At 39.8% G+C, this 19186-nt stretch overlaps 1 protein-coding gene across 8 annotated transcripts in view; it reads left to right on the top strand.

The window, feature by feature from the left end:
• ST18 (ST18 C2H2C-type zinc finger transcription factor) overlaps positions 1–19186 on the top strand; it is a 148108-nt gene that overhangs the window by 103595 nt on the left and 25327 nt on the right. For 5 of the 8 annotated variants that reach the window (XM_021672898.2, XM_064384175.1, XM_064384174.1 and 2 more), the window contains 4 exons: positions 6736–6981; positions 13821–13936; positions 17722–17784; positions 18541–18609. In XM_021672898.2, coding sequence (XP_021528573.2) covers positions 6736–6981; positions 13821–13936; positions 17722–17784; positions 18541–18609 — 494 coding nt within the window. The remainder of the gene's footprint in view (positions 1–6735; positions 6982–13820; positions 13937–17721; positions 17785–18540; positions 18610–19186) is intronic. The other 3 variants (XM_021672901.2, XM_064384177.1, XM_064384176.1) reach the window with 1 other exon arrangement.

Below are 19186 nucleotides of genomic sequence, written 5' to 3'. Positions count from 1 at the left end.
GAAACTATGCCTGATTGTGGGCCTTTTCTGTTGTCAGTGCTGCCTTTTACTTAATGTAGGATTAAGCAGAGACAGACTTTGCCACCACATTGAATACTAGCCCGATTCTCTCTTCACTACGATTTGATTCTTCCTTTATGGCAGGCTATTAGTATGCTTATTTCTCATAGCTGAAATGTATCAATCTCTTGAGTTTCATGTGTAGAAATAAGGGTCTTGAGATGTACAGCTTCTCCTTACTCTAGATTTTCACAGCTGAGTACTTTGGATGTATTAGCGAGACATCTTGGGAGATGGACTCACAGCTGAACCAACCGAAGGCCTCTAAGTGCTAGACTGCTCCGGCCACAGGTTAGGGTCAGTCACAGACTCTGCCCTTGAGGAGAAAGGACAAACAAAGCAGAGGAAAGGAGTGACCCTCTGGGAGCTGTCCCTGCCTTGCATGGCTCTCGGTAGAAAGTTACGCTTGAAGAGGTGAGCTTCCTTTCATCCAGGGCACGCATGGTGGCTTTGCAGTGAATTTGACCAGAACTTGGGTGAGGGCTGATTTCTCACTTCCCCTCTGCTTCCATCCAGTTCTTTCTTTTACACAATGAGCATCTCTCATTTGCATAAAGCACTCCATAGGAGTATGAATTACAGGCCTTACTGTCATCCATGGGTACCACCTTTTTGACATCAAGCCAAAGAACACTAACTCTGAAATTGCCTTCACACCCACATGTTGGGGCTAATACAGATTAACTGACTGTATGTATTCTCACAACGGACTCCAAGCTTAATGGGCAGTCTGAATTGGTGCTTTGTAACATCACTACTCTTACAGAAGATCATAGGAGCAGAGATTGTTTTCAGAGGGGCAAAAAAACCTTTGATTTCCTACACACTCTAAAAATGGTATGGACATCCCAAATTGTTCTCCTTCTTCCAAAGTCCCATGGCCCCCAACACTGGAACATGTCACTGATCCACCCCTCCCCAACACAGACGGCTCATGCTGCTGTTCACACGGTCATCCGTTCACTCAGCCAGCATCCCTCAACTGCAGGCTTCCATCATGCCCCGGCCTGAATGTACCAGTGCCCAAACTAGAGCCTATTATGTCCCAAAGGCAGAAGATTTTCAAAGGAATTATTTATTTGTTATGATACAATCCAGCGTGTATATAATATATTTGTACCACCAACATTGCTTACATGTTTTAAGTATCTCTTTAAGGAATTAAGTCAGGCGAAAACAACTGGTACTATCAATGCTTAGTGGATGACATAATGGTTAAAGTAATTTCATCTTAAGTATTAGCTTTATTTTTATTTTTTGAGACGGAGTCTCACTCTGTTGCCCAGGCTGGAGTGCATTGGCGCGATCTCCACTCACTGCAACCTCCGCCTCCCAGGTTCAAGCAATTCTCCTGCCTCAGCCTCCCATATAGTGGGACGACAGGTGTGCACCACCACATCCGGCGAATTTTTATATTTTTAGTAGAGACGGGGGTTTCACCAGGTTGCCCAGGCTGGTCTCGAACTCCTGACCTCAGGTGATCCACCAGCCTCGGCCTCCCAAAGTTCTGGGATTACAGGCGTGAGTCACAGTATTAGCTTTATTTTGATTCTAGAACTTTCTGAGACAGAGAGAGAGGATCTGCTCCGTCACCTAGGCTGGAATGCAGTGGTGTGATCATAGCTCACTGCAGCCTCCATCTCCTGGGCTCAAGTGAGATTCTCCTGCCTCAGTCTCCCAAAATTCTAGGATTACAGGCACGAACCACTGTAACGTGATTCTAGAACGTGGTCGTAAGATGTGTATAATGTCCTTCATTTTAATTTGGAATTAATATGATTTGGAAGACACAAAGGGGCCACAGCTCCAAAAAGTCCCCTTTGGTCTGGCCACGGGGCCTCAGGTGGGAGAGCGTCCTGGTCCGCGGGGCCTGCTGAACATCTTCCTCCGGTGCAGGCCGCAGGCAGATGCACTCCCGTTTTCCTTCTTCCTCCCACGCTGATCAGCAGAGGTAGGAGCAGGCCTTGCAGTCTGTCTTTACCCTCACCGCTGCCGCTTGCCAGGCATTCTGCCGTTTGTTTTGGTGTTTTCCCCACCTGTTTAGACAAAATGGCATATGCAGAGCGTGCCTTCAAAGAAAACAAAAAATTGACACTTGCTTGAAATGTTTAAAGTTCAAAGTCTGTTTTGTGCTTGAACACGGCCTAGAAATAACATGATGTGGCACAGCCATTCTTGCCACCTGGTCTCAGGAAGTCTGGCAGCCCTCTGGGCGGTGAGAACCCTGATGCCGCCTTTTCTGGTAACTTTAAGAGCGGGGCAGGTTTGCCACACATTGTGAGTGAAATGTTATGAGGAACTGGTTGATCCCGGTGCAAGGAAACTAGCTATTTAATAACTGGCTTTTTAGCCCTGTGCACAGTAGCCTAGGGACATGTCTCTTCTGGTATTCAAAAACCTAGTCCAACCCCCTGAATCTAAAGTAAAAGTTGAAAAAACAAACTCAGTCAAATTATTATGATTATAGCTGTCATTTATGGAAGACATGTTATGTGCCAGGTACTCTAAGTAAGCATGTGGCTCACATTAATCCTTTTTAATCCCTCTAGAATCTCTGTAAAGCAGATTTTTGTGTGTGTGTGTGAGACGGAGTCTCGCTCTGTCATACAGGCTGGAGTGCAGTGGCATGATCTCAGTTGACTGCAACCTCCACCTTCAGGGTTCAAGCGATTCTTCTGCCTCAGCCTCCAGAGTAGCTGGGACGACAGGCGCCCACCACTATGCCCAGCTAATTTTTGTATTTTTAGTAGAGATGGGGTTTCACCATATTGGCCAGGCTGGTCTCGAACTTCTGACCTTGTGATCCGCCCACCTCAGCCTCCTAAAGTGCTGGAATTACAGGTGTGAGCCATGATGCCCGGCCTGTAAAGCAGATATCACTATCCCATTTTGCAGATGAAGAAATAGTAGTACACAGATACTAAATGACTTTCTCTGAGTGGCACAACTATAACTGTTGGAACAGAAATTTGAACTCATGCGTGTCTGACTTCTTAAGATCTTAGAGCACCTAAACTGCTGGCCAACCAGCATGGACCATGATTCCAAGTCCCAAAGATCTCGTGGAAGCTGTTTTAAATTTCACTTAAATTTTATCCTTTATATTAGTTATTTCTCCTCTGATCATTTCTCCTCTATTTATATTGAGTATATTTCACAAATTTATAATCTAAACAGTCTTAATAATCACTGTTTAATAAAAATAAGATATTTTCATTTCATCTGTTTATTCTTAATACCCTGCCTACTTTGAAAACATATTTAAGATAGCTTTCAGGATGGAAAAGATACTCCCAAAACAAAAAACCCTGAAGCAAGAATGAAAAACATCAGCTGCGAGATGAAAGCCAGGCCCTAATTATGGCAGAAACCTAGTCAGAAGGACACTTAGTTTAGCACCTCCTCTCAGCCAAGTCAACAGGGAAAAGATGGCAGGTGACCCATCCTGTATTCATAAGACAGCTTGCCAAGTCAGGAAAACAGAGCTTTCTTGTTTTATCAATGTTTGGAAAATTAATAATTTTCACAATATAACATTTGAGATAAAATTATAATTTTATTTTTACTTCATCACCAACTTTGAGGGTGCACTTAAAATTGCGAAAACAATATAATGTTATCATTTGCCTGAAAAATAATGGAAGAAAATAGCCACAGCACACCTTCTATATAAAAAGGCCTACAATTACTTCTGTGTTTTCCTTTTTGTTCTTTTTCAGAAAACCCATTTCTCTCTTTTTTCCCTAGTAGTAAGCATAGCAGGAATGGCACGTTGTTCTCTGCTGTCAGTGATATAAGTATTTTCCATGTAGAAACAGGGTTCATAATGAACACTTTCCTGACCACATAATGTGCCATTAAGTAGGGGTAGCATATTTTCATGAAGTATTTCTCTGTTGGTGGCCATCTAGGTCATTTCTTAGTTTATAGTAAAGATAAGGATTACAATGAGCAATTATTTCAACCTTCGGTTTAATTATAATTTACATTACATTTATAAAACTATCTTCACTAAAAATCTATATGCATAAAATAAACTCCTTGAAGGCAGAAGGAACCTATTTTTCAATTTTATTTTCCCTAGACTATAGTGTCTTAAAAATATGAAGTGCTTTCTCAATAACTTAATGAGTAAATAAAACGTAGGTAGCATCAGTAGCTCAAAAGTGGCTGAAATTGATGGCCTGGGGTGTTACCTCTAAGTTGGAAAGAGCATGAATAGTAGTAATCTTGTACCTACCTGCAAGAGAACTTTAAATACTTAAAATAAAGATCCAAAATGGCACCTGAGCAAATCAGAACATTAGAAGTTTGCGGGGGCGGAGGTGCATCTCTGCCGTAGCTCCCCAGCCCCTCCCTCCCTTTTGTGCTGCCATTTGGAGTTTCAAGCACAGAGAGAAGTGATGCCCATTGATACTGCTCTGAATAAAAGCCCATGCTGTAAACGTGTGATCGCCCATCTATGGGCAGAAAGGGACCCTTCTCTGGTACTGCGTGTAATTGTTGAAGGCATCTGTGCGCTCACTTAAAGCCCATCTGTACCCTGCTCCCCAGTGAGCCGCCTGCTCTCTCCCAGTGAAGTCAGGTGCTCAGAGCAGCCGGCTGGGCGCAGGATGTAGAAAAGCGCCTCTTTTGAACATTAGGAGTGATTGAGTCAAAATGTATAATTATAACAACTCCTAGAATCTATCATTGTCTTAATGGACTATTTAGAAATTATGTCTGTAAAAACTAAAATATATATTAGTCTTGTCTTGGAAGAGTTGATATTTTTCAGAGAAATCGAATCTGCACTATTTATGGGTTTTGCACTATAAAACTCTGCAGCCCAGTCACATGGCTTCTTTTTCCTAAGCCATCTGTCACAGAGGTCTGGAATTTTATGTGAATGTTGGTTGTGCAGTCTTAACCCAAGTTTTTTTTTTTTTTTTTTTTTATGAAAAATGTCAGCAACTACAATATTTAGCATTTTACTTTACGTTGGCCATTAAACTTGATTACTATAGCTCTGTTTCACTGCTATTTACATATCAGCTACGAAGCCAAAAATTGTTTTGATGCACTCCTGGCAGAATACATTGTGAGATCATGGAGACAGAGCACATGTGGCACTGATATGGTTAATATCTTGGATTTTTGTAACTAAGGTTTATTAATGCTGGTATAAAAACGTATTTGATATTATACAGATGGCATAAGATGTTGTGGTTACTAAGTTATTATCCCGGATAAGCTGTACTGCCAAATTCGGGGCTTAAAACTATCACGAGAGATTAAACTATTTACTAAAAAGGGACAGAAAGATACGGCCAAAGCATCTTAGTACAACATATTAGAAGTGTATTTACCTCCCACAAATATAGAAAAGCATATCTATCTCGTAGGCTGAGAGATTGAAAATATGAACTTTGCAGGTAAAACAAGCAAATAAAAGAAGGGCTTTTATTTTCTAAGTCAGGCACAAGCAGCAAGCCCGGTTGATGCAGCCCAGTGGTGCTCGTTTGGGGGCTGAGGGTGGGGGTCGTTTAAAGGGAAGAGTTAAAACAAATCCCCTGGGAAATAGCTGGTTACCTCAAGAGTTAAGGGTCTTGTTCAATATTCAAAGAAGAGTGGCCAGCCAAAAGAAAAAAAGAGAGTAGCCAAATTGTCAAGAAGTTAATTCTGAACTGATGGATGATGGCAAAAATACCAGAAGGGTGTTACTTGACCCATTTAGAAAAATGGCAGGCGCCTTCCTCCTACCTTCTGAGAATGACTGCGTGGTAATGTTTATAATTCATGACACCACACGAGCCATCCCTGCATGCGAATCTTGTGGAACATACAAAGCACGTGAGCAGTTTGCTGGAGCTTCAACCAAATACAGAATGGGGTACTGTTCCTCCCAACACAGAAGAAAACGAAACCAAGAAATAACACATGGCAAAAGGTAGAAGGTGTCTCAAGAAGAAATATTGTATGGTGGATTTAATTTTAAGTCTCACACTAAATGCGGAGAAAACAAGCCCCTTTATAGTATTCTGAAGTTTTCACCATAGGGCTTCAACCTCAGGCTGTCAGCTGCTACCCAAAGCCCCCACCCCCACTGGGGTGAAGTGTGGTTTGCACTGTCTGCCTCCCTCTCCCTGCCCCCCACAATTTAGCAAAGCATTTCCGGCTCAAATAGCCTAGGGTAAAGTGTTGCTTTTATATTAGTTTAATATTCCAATAAAAATTCTCTTCCAGTGGGTTATTTTTGCATATTTCTCATGTGAGATTAATATCGTGATTTGAGGGTCTGGGAAGTTATACATGCTTTTGATAAACACAAAGTGAATGCTCTAAATGATGCATTGGGAGTGATAATTCTGTAAACTAGAAAAGATTTGTATACACACACACACACACACGCACATTTTTACAAAACCATTTTAGCCAATACATTTAGTATTTAGAGCATCTTATTTACATTAAGCTTACTTTGTTTAAACCCAAAACACAAAGCTCACTAATGGAGCTGTTCTTAAAAGTCTGCCTAAGAATTGAACATTACCCAACGCAAACCAGAAAGCTAGACTTAAAAGCAGATACACTTACATAAAAGCTTACATTTAAAATGATCCCTTGAAAGCCCCACATGGCTAGGCTATAACTGCAAATGGCTTAAATGTTTTTCTGTTTCCTATTGTATACCAGGGAACCGAAATAGAAGTGGATGAAAATGGCACATTGGACTTAAGCATGAAAAAAAATCGAATCCTGGACAAGGCTGCACCCCTAACTTCCTCTAACACTTCTATTCCAACTCCTTCCTCTTCCCCATTCAAAACAAGCAGCATTCTGGTCAATGCGGCATTCTATCAGGCTCTTTGTGACCAAGAGGGCTGGGACACTCCTATCAACTATAGCAAAACCCACGGGAAGACAGAGGAGGAGAAAGAGGTATTGTTTCCGTATGTCGATCAGTAAGTTGAAGACAGTATGATTGCAGGGTATAACTAGCTTTTCCCTCCTAAATTATATTTCACATTCCTGTTTAGATGATACATAATTCTGTACCTTGTCTTCAATTTTAATGAAGTGATGATTTTTAATGTCAGAGGAAATTCATTAACAAATCCAACTTTTATTATCACTTGCCTAAAATAATGTCGCTGTAGTGAATTTTACTCCTATTATGGCTGAAATTTTGTGTGCTGCCCAAGAGATTATAGGATCTATCCCTTCATATAGCAGCTATAAGGGGCAATGTATCTTTCAACACTGAAATGCCAGCTTACTAATTCTTTCTGAATCAGAGGGTTGAAGACAAAATTAAATCAGGGTCAAGCAAGAATCTCTTGAGTCGTGTCAAATTTCTTTCCTTGGTTTTGCGAAGGAACTGTGTTAGCATACCTATGTATAGACTCATTGCTTGAGGCATTGGATTGAAATGTTGGATGTCTAAATTGAATTATTCTTAAAGTCAAGGAGACTTATTTGTGTATTTAATTATCTTGGAGTTGGTTTTGCCCCCAAAAGCCACATGGTGCCACTATGTAGGAAATCATCTAACTTTCACCTTACGGCTTGAGCCACCTGCCTAGGCTTGATTAGCCATGGACTACTCAGTGTCATTCAAAAAACTGATAACCAGAACCCTCAGCTGTTTAGACTCTGTGTAATTGCAGATGTGACTTTAATTATTACAGTAAGTGATCCTATTTTGCTGTTTGTCAGGGAAGTTGTTGATGAGCTTGTCAGTTGATATGTGTAAAGGACTCAAATAGCCATTCTCTGTAGAAGTGTGCGGTGCCTTTTACAGCTTTTTGAAGTTCAGAGACTTTGGATGGGGAGATCTAATTTGATTTTTGCACATGCTTAACAGCTCAGAGTATAAGTCAACATACACAGTTTGGATCACAGGATTGGGCTGTTCCCCTCCTCTCCTGTCCCCTCCTCTTTCATCCCCTCCTCTCCTTTCCCCTCCCCTCCCCTCCTTTCCCCTCCCTTCCTCCCTCCCTCCCTTCCTTCCTACCTTCCTTCCTTCCTTCCTTTTCCCTTCAGTATAGTTTTGCCAACATCACCGAGTCCAGGCAGTGACATGGAACCTGGAGATACAGTGATGAATAGAACACGCTTTCACCATGCATGTGTGTCATAGTCATGCATGTGCTCAGAGGACCGACCTGTAACCAAATACACTGATAAACAGAGTAACTCATGCAGACACACAATGTGGAGAGGGAGGAATAGCTAACTGCATTGGGTGACTGGGTGTGGGTCCCTGGAAGACATCCTCAGCATCTGAGGCAGCCTCTGTGTCTGCACCACTCAAGCCATCACAAGGAAGGATGAGGGGGTTCACATACTGCAGCTTTTGATTAGACTGTCATACTGGCCCTAGTCATTTTATTCTGCTTGGTTTTTCAAAATTCACCCAAAGCATCCAAGGATGGACTTAATTAATCTATCGTAGTAAAATTTTAGATGAACCATTTATTAAAATAATACGTATTTGATGATAATGAATGTGAAACTGATGCCTGCGAAGTGTAAGAAGCTCATTTGCCTTAAGTGACGACCACAAACTGGCAAGCGTGCATCTTTCCCCGACCACTGTGCCCACTGCCATCTCAGGCTTGTGCCAAAGAGCAGAGGTTACACCTAATTCTGTGTAAGTGTATCATCTAAAAGTCTGCCAGTGTTCACAACCCTTGAGCATTCTGCATGTCTTGTCTGAAATGGAAGTAAGCAGCCAGCTAGGAAGTGGGCAGGTTAAGAGGCACAACTGTGATGAGATCGAAATTGTTGAGGCATTCCTGCTACATACAAGTTAGCTTTGGGTAAGGGAATGCCCTTCAATTCACACGACTGCTTAATCTCCAGCCAGGCCACTGCTGCTCAGATCATGGCACATTGCACCTACACCCCTAAAGGGAAAACTGACCCTTGGCCCAGGATATGTGGATGTGGGTTCAGTAGAAGTCCTTATGTTACCGGACAAACAGTGTTTTATGAATGAAGTATAACTGCTTCATGAGGGGTCAAAATCCCAGCATGTTCTCATTTCTGGGCATATCTCAATGTCATCTGCAGAGTGGCACTTGGGCTTTCTGCACTCACCCTGTGACTCTGTTGAATGCATTCACCAGAAAGTGTCAGCAATCAGCATCCAATCCTGAGTAGTAACAAAATGCATTTGCCTCAGGTGGATTCTCACCTCCATCTAGGGTATCTTGTGTTGTTTGACGCTGATTAGACTTTTGTGTCCTCAGCACGATGTCAACATTGCACTCTTCACATTCTCAGAGACCTGTTCCTATCACTTTCTTAGTCATAGTTCTTATCACCCAGAAAGCCAGGAAATGAGGTTTCATAAGAAATATTTAATGTTGTTTTTTAATCTTGTTTTTGCTTAATTCCAAAAAAAAAATCTGGATTCATCACGACAGCTGTATAGATTTAACTGGAATATGTTTTTATCTCATGCATATAGATCTGGGACAGTGTTTCTTTCCCAGCAAATTCTCCCACACAAAATGGGATTCTTTAGAGCGGATTTATGCTCTTTACAGAATGGCTTACTTACTCCAGGTCTGACAATACAGGCTTGGACTGCTACAGTTTTCAACCAAAGTATTGTGACATCTGGAATTTAGAAGCTGTGTGGGAATTCAGTGTCACTAAGAGTACCAGAGAGGACTTTGGAGAGGCTAAGTGAGCTCTTGGACTCAATGCACTTGCCCTAGGTTTGAACTGACAGAATATTTTTTTTAAGCTAGATGCTTATTGTCCCAGCTATCTGAACGGGGCGATTCACTGCTTTGGGAAGCTAGGGCTGATGGAGGCACGCATAAAAGTGCTTCTGAATTACTGTAATTCCTGATACAGTTTCTCACCCTTATTCTCTGTTCCTTCAACTGTGCCAAGGTAATCTATTAACAGTATTTTTCACATCCTGTTCTGAATCTTGAAAATGAAAAATGTAATGTTTGGTAGGTATTATTTTCAAAAAATAGATTGTATTAAATGCTCTTATTGAGAAGTTATCAGAGGGATACCACGTACAATAAAACAAAGACAAGGAACCTTTATGCACAATGTCTCATTATCCCAACAATCTTGAAAAGAAGGATTATTCTCAAAATTTTTAGAGGAGAAATTTGGGCCTCAGGGAGGTAAAATTATTGCTCCTGGTCATGTGAAATTAGGTAATAGGCCTGGAATCCCCTACAACAAAGAAAAAAAGAGAAGGTAAAGGAAATGAAAACAAATCACCAAAAACCGGAAGACTGCTTAGGGAATGTTTAGAAAAATTTAATGAGAAAGAAAAAAAAGAGAAGAATGAAGAAATGGCAGGTGGGAATGTGCATTGGGGACAACAGTTGTCTAAAGTGCTTCTGTGGGTGCAGGGCTGGAGCTCCTGTGACCCAGGCAAGTCCACATGATGTGACCACAAAAACCACTTACTAGTGAGCTTCCCTGGAATGGCTATGGGCAGCCTAGAAAATCTATTGTTCACGTTTGGACACCGGGCTGTGGTATGTCCCTGCTCCCACCCACGCCTTTCCCATTGTCGCTTCCCTCTCCCCGCACCACATAAGACACTCACACAACCAGAAATTGAGTGATTATTTCTAATTCATTGTTATCTAGTTCATATGCACAACAGTTGCTTAATTTTGGTGGTAATTTTCAGAAAATATTGTCTGTCTCTCTCAGTGAAATAGCCTGTCCAGATGCCCCCTAAAAAAAAAAATCCTGAATCTGGAAAAAACTCAAAATATCTCGGAAGGAAAGTGTTGAGAAATAACTAGGGCTGTCAGTTTCATTCAACTGTCAGTTCTCCAAAGATTTCAGGGCTTAAAATGTTAAGAGTGCCAGATGCTATTATCTGTTATTCATGTTACCATTATGTCCTGGTCTTTACTGAAATCAATATAAACTTCCATCTGTACGTTAAAAGAATTTCATTGCATGTGTGTATTCTCTAAACACACACATATATACCACATCCTCTTTTACATATCCACAAAATAAAATTATTATTTTCAAAATGATACTTTAAATTTTGAAAAAAGATTTTTACAAATGTTATTGATTTACCCTGGATGCTGTTTAGGAAGTCATTCAATACGAAATGTCTCCATAACAAAATGAATTCTTTTAGTGACAGCCACCTGGATTTTAATACATATACTCTCTGCAGGTTTCCAAGGCTAGAATGTTGAGCAAAGAAAAAGGGGAAAAGCAATTACTTCATAAAATAATTGTATGCATATGAGTCTACGTGTTAAAGAAAAGTTACAGCATACTTAAAAGGTCATATGCAATAAAATTATCCTATTGAAACATTACCACATATTACTATACCAAGTTAAATAACATATGTTCTGCAAGCTTTATGTTTGTATTATTTAGTAAAATAATAACTTAAACTTTCATAATTGATCATTTCTTTCAAAATTCCTCATTCTCTTGCCTTTTGTAATGTATAGACTCAGCCCTAAAACAACAGGTGGAAACTTGTGATCGTCTTTAAATATACATGTCTTCTTAGAAAGACTTTGTTCTTAACTCTGTCATAAAGAAATAATAAAATGGCTCTTTTTACTTTATGCCATTTTCGTTTAAAAAAAATCAGCATCTAAACAGCAAAACAAAGGCTATTCCACATTGAGACAATATCAGATTTAACATTTATTTCTACTTTCCAAAATCTAAGACATTTCTAAATTATAGTGGAAAATGCTACTCAGGCCAAATCCAGATAGGACCAAATGGAGTGGATGGTGGAATTATCAGGTTTAAGGCCTTAAAATTTGGAACAGATTCATTGTAGCCATTTACACTGTAAAACTTTAAAATGATAAGCTTCCATCATCTATTTTGCTGTAGATCCCATAGAGGCAGCATGAAACCAGCACTCCTCTTTGCATACTAGTGTGCAATTATTATCAACCACACATTTCTCTTTATTTTTAAATCGTGTTTTTTTTAATCAGCTTCTATTTTCAAACATTTACCAGTAAAACAAAATGAAACATGTAACACCATTAATAATATGGAGAAATACTCCTGAATAAGGTTGTATTAATGTAATCTGAAGACAGTGTCACTTGAGGCAGTGTACCAATGTATTTACTACAGTATGCTCTTGTGTAAAATAATTGATTGAATGTCATCCAAGTAATTAATGAAAAAAATTACAATTGCCTTGATTGAGATCAGTATTTAGAATTTTTCTTTGGTTGAGAAAATCCAGGAATTTTGTTTTTTCTCATTGCCTTTGAATGTAGACTCAGAATTACTAAAATTATACTATGCTATAGTATTTTTGTGTTCATTTAATTTTAAAAAAGATTTACTTTGAACAATTCAAAATTGTTTACTTACCTTAAATAGATCAGTATTTTCGAGATTTAGAATACAGTTTTTTATATTAGTTAATCTGATTTTAATATTAAATCCAGAAAGTATTATATTTACTGGATATAAGATTAATGATGAAAGTAAGCTAATTATGTGATTGAGAAAAACCATCATTAGTTATCTGTGAAATAATACATCACTTGGTAAATAAATTATTTGAAAGAATTAGGGAGTCTTCTTTATGAAATCAAGGTCAGTATTAGGTATATCTAACAAGATGTTCCATCCAGGAAGCAAAGTGCCACAAGACACCAACTTAGCAACAGAAGTAATTTCAGAAAAACAGGAAGTGATATAAAAATAAAACCAATTATCCAGAAAGATCAAATTAAATGCCTAAATACGGTAAGGCTCAGTTATTACATATTTAAACAAATAATTTAGATCTTAATTATTTATATATTAGAAAGGGCATTCTGTTAACCTAAACTTACTTTCTCCTTTTCTGTTTAAAAGTTTGTGTGATTTGTTTTTGCAATATTTCTTTGGCTTTACTGCTGTTGTGACTGCTGGACATATAAACAATTCCTGTGCTCTCTAGGGAGCATTCCTTATACAAGAAATCATGAAGCATACTAAAATATTAATTACATAGCTCAAGAAATACCTACCCGTGTAATCATATTTGCCAAAATGTAAACTGTTAAGTACGAGTTCTAAGTTCCTCTTCAAAAAACCAGTATGTCAGTATGTTCAGCTTCCTTACCTTTTGTTCTCCATTTTAAAGTTTAACTTCCTTGTTCTTTACACCTCCTTGCCCTTAGTTTCAGTAAACAACCCCCTCTAGCCTTTATACTCACATATTTAGAGTCCTTACTCATCCTTAGCTACCTGCTCTGTAGTCGTCCTTCCTGCCAAAACTGCTCACCCTGCCACGAGACCTCATACCCTTGCTCTCTTTAAAATAGCCAACTGGAATTAGCTTAGACTGTGCAGTCCAACCCTAGCCAGTAGGAGAATGATGCAGCAGTAGAGACTAGCTATGTTAGGAATAAGAAACTCTTCCCCTCCCTTACCCGGTGTAAGGTGCGAGTGGCACCCTTCTGCAGAAGTAAATTGCCTTGCTGAGAAAGCTTTTTGCCAGAGTGCTGATTCTTCTTTGTGACTCCAAGCTCTTGTTTTGAACATGAACTTTTGAAAGGTGTTCCATATCAGTTATGCTTTTTCATTCTTCACTAAAGATAAAGATCTGTAACAATCAGAACATATTCTTATCCTCATTATCTCATTTATTTCTTATGCAAATCCTCTAAGCTATTCCAACCAAGTCCAATTCCCAACCCAAAACTCAAGGCTGGCCCCAATGATTTTAAATCTAGTTGCCTTTCCAGGGTTCCCTAATGGCTTCTGTATTTTTTTGTTTCCAGAAAGACCCAGTGAGCTCTCTAGAAAATTTAGAGGAAAAAAAGTATCCTGGAGAGGCCTCTATACCAAGCCCTAAACCCAAGCTTCATGCAAGAGATCTCAAAAAGGAACTAATCACGTAAGTAGTGCCCAATGCCATGCCCTCTAAGATTCTGGAATGAAGAATCATGTTTGTGACTTGGAGTTACGGTATCTTGGCTTATACAGTTGATGTTAGGGTGATTTCTACCAGTTAGCAGTTAAACATTAAACATGCACCTAACCTGAACTAAGAGGGTATACATGGTCTTATGCTAACAGAATTAAAAACCTGTTGATTAAAAACCAAAAGAAGACAACACAATTAGAAAAGCTTATGTTTTGACCCAAAATTCTTAACCTGATATCCATTGACCCCCAGATCTAAGGGTTGGCTTCAGGGACTCTACTAACCTTCTAACACCTGATGCAAATTGTTATTTGGGCAAGGGAGTTAATGGTTTTCATCACATTTTCAAATGGTTTTTGAGGCCCCAGAATAGCATGAAGACCAGGGTACCCGAAGGCAGTATGAGTTATGTACTAGCGAGTGAGTGAGTGAATGAAATGCAGGAAACTGTTTCTCATGTATAAGTGATTAAATATTAATCAAGTCTACTCGTATGTAAATCTTTTTAAAGCTGTCAGTTAGTGAGAGTTTAGCAAAGAGTAATGTGTCCACTTAGGAATCAGGCCTGTGCCCTCTCTTCTGTATCCCTCATCAAAAAATACGTTTCCAAAAAAAAAAAAAAACTGTAAAAACCTCTCCTGACCTAGCTTCCACCTGGACACTCTGTCTCCCCTTCCTTTTCCAGTTGAATGTAACAAGAAAGTTGTTGCTACTGTGTGATTCAGTTTCCCTCTGAATCTGTCCCGGACAGATCTCCAGGCACCTTCCTTCCCTCAGCACCCTCTTCCCCTGTCGGGATCTTGGTCCTGGATCTTCCTGTCCCTACTTGACAGGCAGCAGGATGCCACAGAGCTGGTCTCCCTCCTCCTCAATCCATTGTCTACACTTGGCCTCTTGGATGCCTCACCTCTGGACTCTTCTCTCATCTCACCATGACCCCTCCTAGACTCATGTGTAGCCCTCTAAAAAGTGGGGTGCCTCAGAGCTCTGTCCTGGGACCCTTCCCTCCTGCTATCTGCACTCACTCCTGCTGAGGACTTCTTGGCTGCCACCCTGCTGTGACCTCCAGATGCCCACACACCAGCCCACAGGGGTGGTGAGTGCTCCCCTTCCCCAACCTCCCTCTTTGGACTTCTTGCTTCCCTAGCACTCTAGGAACTAGGCAGGGCATTAGGGTTGCTGTTCCCCCTGCCCAGAATGCTGTTCCCAAAGCCTCTGCAGGGCCCGCATCCTCTCCTCCCTCAGCGAAGCTCTCCTCTCAAACATCATTTATGTAAGAGGCCTTCGGGCTGCTGTACTTCCCTACCCCCAGCCCTGATGCTCCCATTCCCAGATCTTTCCTTCCCTTCCCGCCACTCTCTATTTTCTGCCATCCTCACCAAGAACAAAGCCTCAGAGGGCACAGTGAGGGGTCTTCTCTTTTCCATCTTCATTCTCTAACTTGTCCGCCTCATTGGTGCAGAATGTGTACTGTGCTGCCTCTCATTTCCCCACCTACATGGACAGTGACTTGGGACCAGGGAACACATTTCAAATGTCAGTGTCAAGAACAGGAATAATTTTTACTGAACACACAATAGATGCTCAGTAAACATTATTCCAAGTCTGGCATCAGTTTGCCCTACTGACATGTGAGTGGCTTTAAAATAAGCTTAGACTTTGCATCCCTAAGGATTTTGTAGGCCAACATGACTGGCTGAAACCTTAGGGTTTCAGTGCCACTTACTGAGATAACTAGCTAGTTTCTTTCTTTTAATTTTTATATTTTCATCTGAGAACCTTCCCCAAATGTATCACCCAACTAATATTGGCACATGTCACTATGTAAGAATTTTCACTGTAGATTTGGAATTTAGTGTAGCTATCAGAATTCTAAACTGAAACTTTTCCCTGCATAATGTTGTCTCTAGTTCTTGACCTTTAAATACCACCAAACTTAAAAAAAAAAAAATCAGCCAATTGAATGCATATTTTATTATTGTATTTTATAGGTAATTTATAGCTGATGCTTAAAAACTACTGACACTTCTTGGCTTCTCCTGGCAATATTAATGGGAGTAATTTAAACATAAAAATACAACATATATGCAAATACATGTTATATATATATGTGTGTGTGTATATATATAAAATAAATGCAATGTTGTTTTTAACACTAGATGGCGATACATTTCTAAAGTGGGAATTCCCAGGCAATTGACACACCTCTCTCACTCTGGATATTCTGGTTGTATAATGTTCAGAAACTTTTTTTTTTACATTCAGTGAGTGAATGGCATTTGCAAGATAACTCAGCCAAAATGTTAATAACTGTTATTTTTCCTTCAGTTTTTAACATGTATTTATAGCTCTTACAGTTTTTTTTTCTGATGTCTTATCCAGGAAGAGGGATGGGGAAAGGAGATAGATGACTTAGCTTGGATCAGACCCTGAAAATTGAACATTCCTTTGAAAGATGGGAATGCTCTAACTCTTATGGTTTCTTTAGACACCTGAAAATAATTGGAAAGTGGATCACAAAAAAAGTACTTACAAAATAACTCAGAAAATATAGAAATAGTGTTAATCTATCCCAAAATGTCCCTTCAAAAGGGTAAAGCCTGTATTCTGTATATCTGGATAAGCCCTCACTTTAGGCAGGATGTCAAAAAAAGAAAAAATCAGATGCATGACTGGCATAGTTGATGTTCCCCTCCAATTACTGACACCACCACAAATAACACTGAGTAGGCTGGAGTCCACCGCTTGTTACAAATGAGTGACTTTTGAACAACATCAGAGGAAACAAAGTCACTGAGAAACCAAGGAATCTATTAATTGTGGAAGAAAACTGCTAAGGATAACTAACTACCTTCTTACATTAACATTATCATTTTAGAGATGGGGTCTCACTCTGTCACCCAGCCTGGAGTGCAGTGGCAAAATCATAGCTCACTGTAGCCTCAAACTCCTGGGCTCAAGCAGTCCTCCTGCCTCAGTCTCCTGAGTAGGTGATTACATTATTTTTACAACACATATAAGATGGACAGGACATGGCCAGGTTCTGAGATGAAATGAAATGCAGGGGCACAGATCTTAACAGAGTGAGATTCTTGGTAGATGGCCTTAGAGCCTATTCTTAGGCCACTGGTGAATTACCAATGGTCTTTGCTGCCTTCAAGCTTTGGGTGAAATTGCTTGAATGTTTTACAGACTAAACTTCTTACCTACTTCATACTGACAGCAACTTTCCCATGTAAAATATCAGTTTACATTTAGTCAAAGATTTTCACTGGTTTCTAAAATGTTTATGAAGTTACTAGGTTGCATTGCTCTTAAAAACTCACAAAAATTCCTTTCTGGAACCTGTCACATAATTGGTGCTGGTGTTCCTAAGATCTGCTATCATAGTAAAGTGTGGGTTTCTAATATTGATTGTTTATAATGTACATCTTTCAAATGAATTGAAACATTATTGATTGGTAACTGACAGCATCACTGGGACAACGCTTTCCCACATCAATAGAATCAGAGAATCGAATGTGATGTTGAAACAGATACCTAAGGAAGTAACTCAGGCTATGATTTTTAGTTTTCTTTTAGGTAGGCTACTGGTTCTCGTATAATATAAATCCCTGATACACTAGCTTCTGCGTGTCCTATACTGTGTTAATTTATCTTGCACAGAGAAGCTACCTCCTCCATAATCTACTGGGCAGAGGAAATGAACCTGTGACATGCACTTGACTCTAATGATGTATTTTCTATTGACTCAGCTGCCCAACACCAGGATGTGATGGGAGTGGCCACGTGACAGGAAATTATGCATCTCATCGCAGGTATGCAAGGGTCTCATGCGCAGTCTGATTTTCTTTGTCTTGTTCTATTGTAAATACTTATTCTCACCCTTTCTAGTCAGGTAGTATCTGAAGCAGGAAATGGAGAGTGAGTTGGTTGGGTTTTTGGTTTATTTCGTTTTTCAGAAATAAAGTTATGTGGCATAAAAGTCATGATTCTTGGTCAAAATGTTTTTCTGATCCTGTAGCCCATGTTATAAGTGAAAAGCTGAGCTCATGTCAGGCTTCAGTTCTGTGTGGCTTGAGGACAAGGAGTAAAGACAACAGAGTGACTCGAATTGACCATTTGCCCCAGGGGAAGTAATACCCTCAGTCCTGGGCAAATAACAAATTGAGGCATTTGAGAGATGAAGCAGTGCAAAGGGGCTGCTTTAATCTTTCCACTTACCATCTCCATTGATGGGATTTGCCTTCCCTTTGGAAAAGCCCCATCACCTGGTGGTCCAGCAGGAATGGACTGTGTATGTGTAGATGATCATTGCATCCCTGAGCTTTAGAGCTGGGGAGTCTCATTGGCTAAAGCCATTCATTTGATGAACAGAAAATCTGAGTCTATGAGAAATAGTTGAAGCGACACCAGCCCAGACTGGTGAGAACAGAACAGCCAGATTCAAAGCCTGTTACTTTTTTCCCACTCCCCAACCACTAATAATTTCACGTATGTTCAGGACTCAGGATCATTTGACTCAGAGTTGTATACATCAGTGTCGTGTTGTGTTTTTTCTCATCCCTCTCTAGTGTTTCCGGATGTCCTTTAGCAGATAAGACTCTTAAATCCCTCATGGCTGCCAACTCTCAGGAGCTTAAGTAAGTGCGGGAAGCGTGGCCGGCCTGCCCTTTGTCCACGCGGTAGGACCCTCTCAGTCAGTGTCCATTCATTGCCCAAGTGGTCTGCAACCAGCAGTATGTCCTGCCAGCCGGGATCGCAGCAAAGGCACTTTCTCGCTAAATTGTTGGATGACTGAAACCAAATCATTGTAACTTAATTTAGTTAATTTACTTGCTTCAGGGGCTTTGTATTTTATAATGATTTTAAAAAGAATGATGTAATAGTTAAACGTAATACTTTTTCTGTAAAGTTCAGTATCTATATATTAAATCAGAGCCGTGAAGGTGTACCAAAATGTGTCTAACATCTAATTTTAAGGAAATTGCGCAATCCTTTACCTTCTGGGTATTTTGATTCATACAACTGCTTTTCACTTTTGGGTACCGAAAAGAGTTTGGGTTCATTCCTGCCTCACCTACAAGATCTCAAAGTCACATGTGTATCAACTTTTACTTACTGATTTTATTTTTCATGCTCATCTTCTTTTAATACAAAGTTTTCATTTGTTTATTTTCGTATCTTATTATATTACATATAGAACAATAAACATTTATA

The sequence above is a fragment of the Aotus nancymaae genome, unplaced genomic scaffold, assembly GCF_030222135.1.
Source record: "Aotus nancymaae isolate 86718 unplaced genomic scaffold, 86718_ANA_hifiasm-v0.15.2.pri h1tg000036l, whole genome shotgun sequence".
In the NCBI taxonomy this organism is placed as follows: domain Eukaryota; kingdom Metazoa; phylum Chordata; class Mammalia; order Primates; family Aotidae; genus Aotus; species Aotus nancymaae.
This window is presented reverse-complemented; position numbering and strand designations above follow the sequence as displayed.